Genomic DNA, 11078 nt, shown 5'->3' with positions numbered 1-11078 from the left:
AGGGGTCATCGTTTACCCTGCCATGGCCACAACGTGGGGAAAGCGCCCATGGTCGAAGGAGATACCCAGGATGCTCGCAACCAAGCCAAATGGAGGAAACCTAAGAATCACTCTACGGTGCTTGGAATACTCTGATGATGTCGAGCCTATTGTGGAGCTTATGAATGAGGATACTGATGGAAGAGAGAGGTATCGTATCGATAATCAGGTTGTTCCGCACCCGCATAGATCTAGGTGTACAATAGATGAGCGTCGTCATGCGGAATATATCCATAATCAAGATGAGGAAAGAAGAGATTTTTCAACTCTGAAGAGGAGACTTGGCATAAGGTTGAAAGAAAATGATTTGAGAATGTTGCTGCTAGAATGGGAAAAGGAAGAAAACATGGAGAAGCGAGACCCCATGATACAACGTGTGTGCCCCCTACATATCTAAGGGATGCTAAGGTGCGGCACCGCGAACGCGAGCGTGCCCTTCCATGAGGAAGATTTGGAAATTACGGTCGCGGCTATCCGAGGAATGGACAGGGAAGGATGGGTTACCAGCATGGAAGGGCGCCGCGTAATGAGATATGAGAGGGTGCGCCCTCAACTGAAGAATCCATTATCATTGTTCTCATAGCTTCTCACAATGCTATGGGAAATAGATCCAGGACGTACCCTAATGACAGGGACGACGTTCGAATTCAAGAAAGGTTGCAAAACAATAATGAGGTACCGATACGCAGCCGGGAGGAACCTTATGCACAAGGGAATTTTCAAAACCAAGATGGCGATATACCACAGCCACAGCCTCAGGGCGAGGGGCGACAAGATCCACTGGTACACCCAGGGGGTAACCAAGGGGAATGACAACAGGTTGTGGAGCAACCCTAACAACTCAATGTTCAAACCATTCCTGGAGTGGGAACGTTCAATGTGGATGATCTTAAGAGATTGCTCAACCATCTAGATGGAGGTAGGGTTACAGCAACTGCGCAAGCCCCATCCCCCTTCTCTGCTATTGTAAAAGAAGTGCAACTACCCATTAGATACAAGAACACGACCAATGACTTGCGCTTTCATGGAAATTCCGACCCCGTGGAATTCCTGGGACGATTCAAAATTGAAATTGATGTGTATCAGGTACCTTACTTAGCACGGTGCCGTCTTTTGGCAGCTACTTTTAGGGAAGGTGCTCAACAGTGGTTCCATAAACTTGGCCCGGGGATTATCACATCATGGGAACAAATGAAAACCTTGTTTTTGAATCAGTTCCAAGCTGCAGTGAAGTGTACTCCGCATGTTACCAAACTGGGCAATGTGAAATAGAAAGAAGGAGAAAGCTTGACCTCATATTTCAAAAGGTTCAATGCAGAGTCTACCTTGGTGAGAGGCGCAACTGACGAGACGCTGGAAATACTTCTTATAGCTGGTCTGCGCGTGAGAACAGATTTTCGGAAACAGTTGCAAGAAAAAGACCCTGTGTCATTAGCCGATGTACTTGTGCAACTAATTCCTTTAAAGTGATTGAGCAATCGCTTGCCAAGACCAAAAATAATGATAATACCAACAACTCAAAGGGGTGAACTAAGAGGAGAGATAGGTTTGCGAGTCCAGAGTATCGGTGGAATGCTCGGAGTCCTAATAGGGTGAATGTTATGAACGTGCAGAGAGATTGGAATCCACCGTTGAATTATGAAAAGAGGGTCAGAAATTATACTCCCCTGGCGGCATCCATTGATCACATCTTTGAAGTAAATGAGGACAGAGGAATCTTCAAGAAACCAGACCGCCTAAACTCATGGAAAAGTAGAGACAAGAAAAAATATTCAAAGAGGATTCAGCTGATATTACATTCAGGGAAAGAGAGTCAAGGTGGGTACATCATCCTTATAAGGACGTGTTGGTAATAACTATGCTCATTAGGACGATGAACGTGCATCGGGTCTTTTTAGATAACGAAAGCTCTGCGAACATCTTGTATTACAACACATACAAGAAATTGGGTTTCCTAAATAGTGACATGAATTTTGAAGATGCACACGTCTACGGTTTTACTGGAGAAGCAGTAAGAGTTATGGTTTGGATTAGACTTCCTGTCACACTTGGGGAAGGAGCTCTATCTGTTACTCAAATGATAGACTTCAAAGTGCTGGATTAGGAGTCCGTGCATAATGTGCTGGTGGGAAGACCTTGGTTGCGAGCATTCAGGATGATAACTTCGATACCTCACTTGATGATAAAGTTTCCTACGCCTAGAGGAGTGGGAAGCCTAAGGGGGTCGCAATATGAATCACGTGTATGTTATCACAAGGCTTATAAGGAATTCTGCAAGAGAAGGTATGAAGGAAAGGGTCTTCCCGATGAAGATGCGATGGACATCCAGATGAAACCAAATGGAGAGATTCACACCCTTTATTTTGTGGAGGATCCGGAGGAAGAAGAAACTTGTATGACCAACACTCCTGCTTTGATACTGGGGAATGTTTCGAGGATTCGCAGTGTGGAGGAAGTCATGGTGAATCATGAAGGAGATATTGTGCAGAGGGAAATTAATGGAGAAAAGTTGGAAGGAAGAAGTGAGATCTTACAAAGCCTAAAAAGTAACCCCAAGGTAGATGCTCTTCAAAGGGAGGACGATCCCTTGCAGAGTGAAAATGAGCGTGAGGTTGATGCTCCTCAAAAGAATGACGCGCCCTCTATGTTTGCAATGTCAAAGAATAATGCTCCTCTAACTGAGGACGCGTCTTCCACACCTGCAATGCATGAAACTATGCCTTGTCCTGAGGTGGATGCTCCTATTTGTAAGGACGCGCCCTCAAGTGTAAGAATGGAAGTGGAAGAGCCCCGGGACTTTGATTTCGATCTACATCCTAGGATCCCTATGCCTGCTGAGAAAACAGGGCTAGCTGAGGACACAATATCTATTCCAATCGATAAAGATAATCCAGGTAAGATTTTGAAAGTGGGATCTCAGTTAAGTTATGAGAAGAGAGAAAGGCTCACCCGTTTTTTGATTAAAAATCTCGACATCTTTGCGTGGAGTCATTCAGACATGGTTGGGATTGACCCGGAAGTAATGTGTTATCGTTTGAACATCTTTCCTAACTGCACGGGCATACGACAAAAATGTTTCCCGGTAAGCGGAGAGGGCGATAGCATTAATGGAGGAGGTAGATCGACTTTTGGAAGTTGGGCTAATTAAGGAATCTTTCTACCCTGAGTGGCTCTAAATCCGGTGCTTGTGAAAAAGCCAAATGGGAAGTGGATGATGTATGTAGATTTCACGGATATTAACAAAGCTTTCCCGAAGGATAGTTTTTTACTCCCACGAATTGATTAGTTGGTCGATGCAACAGCGAGGCATGCCTTGTTAAGCTTCATGAATGCATACTCCGGTTATAATCAAATTTCAATGTATAGCCCCGATCAGGAGCATACATCCTTCATCACTGATAGAGGGTTATATTGTTATATAGGGATGCCATTTGGATTGATCAACGTGGGTGCGACTTACCAACGGTTGGTGAACATGATGTTCAAAATTCAGATTGGAAGTACCATGGAGGTATATGTAGATGACATGTTGGTTAAATCAAGGGAGGCAAAAGATCATGTCAAGCACTTGATGGAAATGTTCAACATCCTAAGGAGGTTTCGTATGAAGTTGAACCCGCAGAAGTGTGTATTCGGTGTTAAATCAGGTAAATTTCTTGGATTCATTGATTGAAGCTAACCCTGCCAAAATCAAGGAACTGCTAGACATGAATTCTCCCACAAGTGTAAGGCAAGTGCAAAGCTTAACCGGAAGAATCTATGTGTTGAATCAATTTGTCTCTAAATCATCCGACAAATGCAAGGAATTCTTTAAGGCGATTAAAATGGCAGCGAAAGACTTTGTGTGGACATCAGAGTGTGAGAAAGCTTTTAGGAGGATCAAGGAGCAACTGGAGAACCCTTCCATGTTGTCAAAACCATTGGATGGAGAGTCTCTAATTCTATACCTTGCAGTTTCGGAGTATTCAATTAGCGCAATATTGGTGAGAGAAGAGGATGCGCAACAATCACCGATGTATTATGTGAGTAAGCGCCTGCATGATGCTAAGACTCCCTATACCATCATGAAAAAGTTGGTTTATGCCTTAATCCTCGTATTAAGGAAGCTGCGCCCGTATTTCCAAGCACATAGAATTGAAGTCCGTACAACATATCCTCTGCGGCAAGTCCTTCACAAACCAGAATCGTCGGGAAGGATATTGAAATGGGATGTGGAGTTATGACAGTTTGACTTGGAATACATGCCTCACACAGCAATCAAAGGACAGGCCCTAGCTGATTTCTTATTAGAAATTGATTCTGAAATTGATGATAAGGCTCTGGTGGCGTTGCATTGATCTCATCCTGAAGAACTTTTAGAAGAGTTTCCACATCCCTGGTGGGTTTTTCATGTGGATGGAGCAGTTAAAAATGGAGGAGCAGGCGGGCATAGTGCTTGTATCTCCAGAAGGTCATCACCTGATGAGCGTGATCCACTTTAAGTTCTATGCTACGAATAATGATGCAGAATATGAAGCACTGATTAATGGCCTGAAAATTGCTTTGGAAATGGGGGTGTGGAATCTAATTGCAAAGGGTGACTCAGAGTTGTGGTAAACCAAGTGAATGGGGGATTTCAGGCTTGAGGACCGCGAATGGAACTATATATGAGGTGCACGCAGTGGCTAATTCGAAAGTTCAAGGAGGTTAGACTGGAATGTGTACCGCGAGAAAAGAATAGCAACGCTTTGGCAAAAATGGGATCCTGGCAGGAGGCCATGTTTTTGGGATCTATACCCTTAGAAATCCAAGAGATTCCTAGTATCCTGGAGGTCGAAGTTATGCAAGTAGATGAGGCACCTAAGGAAACCTGGATGATGCCCATCTTTGCCTACATTCATAAGGGAACAATCCCTGAGGATAAGTTCAAGGCCCAACGACTCCGCTACCAAGATGTGAGGTATGTGATGTATGATGAATTTTTATATAAGAGAGGCTTCAATCAACCGTTTCTTAGATGTGTCGATAAAGAAGAGGGAAATTACATTTTGAGGGAAGTGCATGAAGGAATTTGTAGTAATCACTCAGGGGGTAACTCATTGGTGATGAAGGTTCTACGCCAAGGTTATTATTGGCCTACGATAAAGGAGGATGCTACGAATTTTGTTAGAGTATGCGATCGCTACCAACGCTTTATAGATTACTCATCTATGCCAGCAACGCTTTTGACACCTATGATGGAAAGAAAATCAAAGACTTTGTGTATAACTCCATTGTATGCAGATTTGGAATTCCTTACAAGCTTGTCTCTGACAATGGAAAGCAGTTCGATAGTAAGGAGTTGCGACAGCTATGTGAGGATTTGAAGAGTAAAAAGGAATTTGCAGCAGTCTATCATCCTCGGAGTAATGGACAAACATAAGCTGTCAACCAAATAATAAAGCATACCCACAAGACCAAGCTGGAGGAATGCAAGGAAAATTAGCCTAAAGAACTCTCGAAAGTTTTATGGTCTTACAACACTACTCCAAGGTCTACTAAGAGAGAATCTCCATTTATGCTCAGTTACGGGTACGAAGCTATGGTTCCCGTGGAATTTGGTTCAGGATCGATTTGGAGAGATCGATACGAGGGGGAAGATGTAGAAATTAACCAGGGACTTCACTTGGATCTTTTGGAAGAAACAAGGGAGAATTCCCAGTTAAGGCTCGCGGCATACCAATAGCGTGCCGCAAGGTACTACAACAAGAAAGTAAGGGACAACTGCTGAAGGTAGGAGATTTGGTGCTCAGGAAGGTGATGCCAAACATAAAAAATCCCCATCATGGAGTGTTTGAAACTAATTGGGAAGGACCATACAAAATAAAAGCAATCTTGTGGAAGGGGACCTATCACCTTGAAGACTTGGAAGGAAATTTGGTTCCGCGAGCATGAAATGCGGAGCATCTCCGAAAGTATTATCAGTAAGGCGCGACTTTGGCCCCTTACATATTATGTTTTACATTTTCAGTTGATATAAGTAGGGTTGTGCCCGAATCGTAGCCTAGAAGCAATAAAATTCCTCCTAGCCTAGGGGTAGTGCATGTACTATCTACCTTAGGACTAGTTGAAGGATAGTACTTTCAAATAAATTCCCCACAGAGCATAGTAGCCATGGGATCGGTGCACTTTTGACACTGGAACGCATTATTAATAAAGACATTGAAAATTTCCTCAAAAAGGTGTCAATTATTGTTTGATAAATTTCATTACAAGACAGAGTATTCAAAACATATATAACGCGTCCTCAAGCAAAGACAGGTCCTAGAAACATGGTTATAATAACTTGCATAATAAAGCATGAGGACGCACCCTCATATCTTTTATAATGTTAATGATAATATATGACTCTTGGATTAAATTAGTAAGGTAGATGCCTCCTGAAATGAGGATGCTCCCTCATAATATAACCCCTAACTTACAGTATTAAGGGGTTAATAGTAAAATGACTTATATAAAACGAAAACTAAGGAAAACTCGGATGCAGTTGTAACAAGAACGCGTCCTCGAATGATAAAGTGTCCTAAGAGGTACAGGGGGAAGCGTCTTGAGTTGAGGACGCGTCCAGCATATAGCTTGTTAAGAATTGTAAAAATGAAATAACCAAGTAGGATAAACATGAAAGGAAATATGCATTAAAATAATTCAAGGTATAAAATCTTGGAAAAGTACCAGTAAACAGAATCCAAAGATATCAAGTCATAAAAATACAAGTTGCAAGGTTTAAAGGGACATGCACCCTGAGAGTTGTGGAGTTAAAGTTCAGTAAACAAAAGAAAGATGCGTCCTAGGAAGGGAGCGCATCCCGTTTCTTATCCTGGTCCTTTGGAGAAGGTGGAGGCTGAGCTTGAAGTGGAGAAGGAACAGGAGACGCGTCATCCTCTTCCAAGCCTAGGATGATCCTTTTGCTCTTGATAGAATCTGCAGCCCTAACTTTGAAGTCATTCATCCACTTTTGAGTATATCATCAAATTTGGAAAAAGTGTATTCTGGGTCATTTTCTATGAACCCAGAACACCACTCCTCAAAGACAGTTGTAAACTCATTCTGGTACACCAGCTTTTTCTCTTCTTTCTAACCATGCAACCTGTCATCATTTAGGGTGTCAAGATCCAACTGCATGGTGGAATTTAGAGTAGTTATGCTATCTATTGCCTTCTCCATAGAGGTAACATGGCCCTCGAATGTGCCTTCTCACCCTCAAGACGCGTCTTGTCTTGCTGTAATCGTAGGATCTCATCATCTTTTTCCTTGACAACAAGGTTCAAGTTTTTCTCCAAGGTTCTGATTTTATCTTCAGCTTGGTTTTTGGCAGTGTCAATGGCCGCAAAACGCGCCCTCAGTCTGGCAGCATATTAGCACATTTCCTTGCATGCAGGTGAAGTTCGGTTGTAGCCCTTACCGTGGCCTATCCAGTTTGCTCCTCTGTCCTGAAGGTTCAGCCTCTCACCTTATCCTCAGAAACATTTCCAGAAGAGGACACGCCCATATATATGAGGATAAATGATTGATCATCCAGAACAGTCTTCTAGCGCTTATAGGGCGTGTCCTCCTTGTTTGAGATGTTCATCACAGCTGTATCAACAATTTTTGGAGGAGGAGAAGAAACCACAACAGATGGAGGATCTTTGGTTTTTGGATCAGATTTTGTAGGAACGTGCTTGGTCCTCCCATATTTCATTTTTCAAGAGGCTCCAATAGCAAATCCCTTGGGAAGAGAAGCCATATATATGGAATAACATGGTCAGTGTTAATAATGGACGCGCCCAAAAATGAGGACGCGCCCCCTTGTAAAAAAACTTTTAGCAATATAAAGTGTGACAGGCATGCGTATTATGACTTTATGTAAACAGGAAGCGTTATAAGTACAGAATATTATGAATTTATGTAAACAGAAAGCGTTATAAGTACAGAATATTGGACGTGCCTTGGGTGCCATGACGCGTCATATGAGAACTATGTAGACATGTACATGTATCAGACAAAATAAGAGCTACATGTATAAGCATGACGCGCCATAGGTGTCATGATGCATCCTACCTATATGATTAAAAGGGAGACCTTGGCAGCAACTATACAACAATGGATAACATCATGAAATTTTATAGAAAGTGAAGATATAAATATAACATCTATATTTGAACATTAAAATTATGCATATCTCAAAAGACGCGTCCTAAGGCTATGACGCGTCCCAGGAAAATATATGGACTATGAAAGCATTTATGAATGTCAGAAAGAATAAAGATCATGCATGCAAATGTATAACACGCCATAGGTGTTATGACGCATCCTTATGATAATTCTTACACTGTTCTAAGTCCACTTGTCTATTAATATCAAGTTGAACTAACTCTGTAGCATTAAGCCCTTTAAATTTTTCAGAAGCTATAGGGATGGGTTTACCATTGTGAAAGTCACGATACTTGCAGAGAGAACCCATTCTTGCAGACAGTGTACCAACCCTTTTGAGGTTGGACTCTGTGATCATCTCTTTAAGATTGACCTTCTCAGCATATTTCAACACCTTTTCTGCCTTCTTTTTCTTCTTTCTCGTTAACTCTTTTTGAGTTCTTTTGTCTAAAGAGAAACAGGGATATCAAAAAAAAGAAGAAGAAAAGTAAGAAATGGTAGACGCGTCCTACAAGGAGGACGCGCCCTGATAGTGTTACTTACTTGGCTCCAATTTAAAACGCACACGGGCCCTTTTCACATCAAAGAGATAAAAGAAAGGTTCTTTTCAATCTCGTTCATTGTTGATTTTCCCTTCATTGAAACCGTTGTTATTCAAGTATTTGTTGACAACCAGGAATGGATTTCCTGATGCTAAAAATACAGTTGAATTCCTTCATAGAGGGTGCACCTAGCTCGAGGTCATGATACATGATGTACAAGGCTCATGCCAATTCATACAAATTTGGTGATAGTTTGCCTGGGGTTTCGTCATACTTTTGAGTGACATTTATGACACTTTATGATGCTCTAGTAAGCTTTGAATTGATGCGTTCGTACTCAAGTTGTTAAGTATTTTGACGTGTTTTTTAGTATTTTTGTATTTCAGGCATTATCAAGGTAGTCAGGCGAATTGGCATTGTTTTGGTGCTAATTTGGTGTCAAGGTGATGTTGGAATAAAATCTCGTGGAAAGCCGGCTGAAATCTGCAAGAAAACGAAAGAAGTCAAGTTTTGGCAAAAGTTCAGCGCGCCCATGCTGATCAAGCACGCGGTCGTGCCCGAACTTCAGGGAGCCAACACGCCCACGTTGATTAAGCGCGTGGCCGCGCCAGGTCGGGTTTCAAGAATCCTGTTTTGAATAGAAGAATGATTTTTGGACTTCTCTGCTGATTAGGACTGTTATATAAATAACTTTAGGTCTTTTTTAATAATATATCAAGCCAGAGACTTATCAAGGAGAGCTATAAGAAGACCGTTTTAGCACGATTCAACGAAGACGAAGAAAATCTTGTTTTTACTTGTGAATCTTTGTTCTAAGTTGTAACTTGGATGCTAGTTTTCTTATTTGTGAACCTTACTCTTGTTTCGTACTTGGTTTTATTTATTTGTTATAAAGACTACGTTTATTATACCATGCTTTCATTGGAACCCACGTTGATGATGAGTCCGATTATGGGCTAATCGTTATCGTGGGGTTCTAGCGGATTTATTTATGGATTTCCTTTAGTTAAATTATTTCGATGCCTTAGTATGTGGTGATTGTATGATAACCTAGTATTGGTTGTGCGTATTCGTCTTATGAGCGTCGCGAACGTATAAGATAGTGTGTTCATTCTTAATGAAGCGAAAGTGAATTTAAGAATTTAGAACTTGCCATGCTAGCATAGGTTCATGTATTTGTTATGTATGATTTGTGGGTAATTTTACCCATCTTACTTGCCCTATGTAATCAAGATAGATAACTTGTGCTTAAACTGTTATGTTGTCAAATTCTATAGATATATAGGGTCTCAATATAATTGGTGTCTATTTAGCTTCTATCTCTTTTGTGGATGTCTGGTAGTATGGTAGTCGTGCAACGAAAGTTGGCGTTATCAGTTTTGTGTTATCTGATTAGTGTCATCACCATTGCATGCTAAGGTTAAGAACAATAAGGCTATTGAATGAAGTATTTAATGAAGTTAGAATCCCATGTTTATCATATATATTAATTCAGTCAATCTTATTCTCTTAGTTATAATTGTTAGTTTAATTCTTAGTTATAAACAACCTCAATTTGTTATCGTCTTAGCATTGAATAATAACCATACATTGTTGCTTAAGTGCGTGAATTAATTAGTTAACCAAGCCAGTCTATGTGGGAACGAACTAGAAAAGATTATATACTACTTGCGAACTTGTATACTTGCGTGTATTATTAGCGCATGTTTAGCGACTAACAAGTTTTTGGATCTGCTGCCGGGGGACTGTAGTGTTAATTTATATTTTATGTGGTTTCCACCAGTGGTCACTAAAGTTCATTGATTTGGACATTGTTACTTAATCGTTTCCTTGCATTAATTCAGGTACTCTAGCGAGGGTGTGTGCATACGCGTTCGTGTACTCGTAAGAGAACACTGGATAAGGCCGGGGAGGAAGTTGTGGTAGTTCGAAAGGAAGTTTTTGAAGAAGAAAATAAGGTAGAAGAAGAAGAGAAAGTCGAGGAACCAGCTTTAGTAGAGATGGGTGATCAAGCACAAAATCATAAGGCTTTGATGGACTAATCTCAGCCTAAGATCAATGACATTCAGTCAAGCTTCATCAGGCTAACCATCAGTGCTAACACTTTTGAGATAAAGTCAAGCACGATTCAGATGATACAGAACTCAGTTCAGGAATGCTCAGTTCAGGGTCTATCACCACTTGGGAGGATCTTGCTCAAAAGTATCTCACTAAATTCTTCCCTATGGCGAAGACTGCTGCAATCAGGAATGCTCTTACTCAGTTTGCTCAACAAACTGGAGAATCTCTGTGTGAGGCTTGGGATCGATATAAGGAGATGCTAAGGAAGTGCTCACACCATGGCAT

The 11078-nt window shown here is 41.3% G+C and overlaps 1 protein-coding gene and 1 non-coding gene across 2 annotated transcripts; one reads left to right on the top strand and one right to left on the bottom strand.

Annotated features, from left to right (window-relative positions):
• Nucleotides 1–4673: 4673 nt before the first annotated feature.
• LOC141665745 (uncharacterized) lies at nucleotides 4674–5384 on the top strand. Its single transcript, XM_074471728.1, has one exon. It carries the CDS (start codon nucleotides 4674–4676, stop codon nucleotides 5382–5384), a length of 711 nt encoding a protein of 236 aa, XP_074327829.1.
• Nucleotides 5385–10971: 5587 nt separating this feature from the next.
• On the bottom strand, nucleotides 10972–11078 carry LOC141670183 (small nucleolar RNA R71). The gene has a single exon (XR_012554425.1). It is a non-coding gene; the product is annotated as a small nucleolar RNA R71 (small nucleolar RNA).

Source organism: Apium graveolens, chromosome 6 (genome assembly GCF_009905375.1).
Source record: "Apium graveolens cultivar Ventura chromosome 6, ASM990537v1, whole genome shotgun sequence".
NCBI lineage: Eukaryota > Viridiplantae > Streptophyta > Magnoliopsida > Apiales > Apiaceae > Apium > Apium graveolens.
The sequence above is the reverse complement of the archived record's forward strand: the minus strand, read 5'-3'. Positions and strand labels throughout refer to the sequence as shown.

Coding starts and splice junctions, on each gene's coding strand:
- LOC141665745 (XM_074471728.1), top strand. CDS start 4,674: ATGGAACTATATATGAGGTGCACGCAGTGGCTAATTCGAAAGTTCAAG.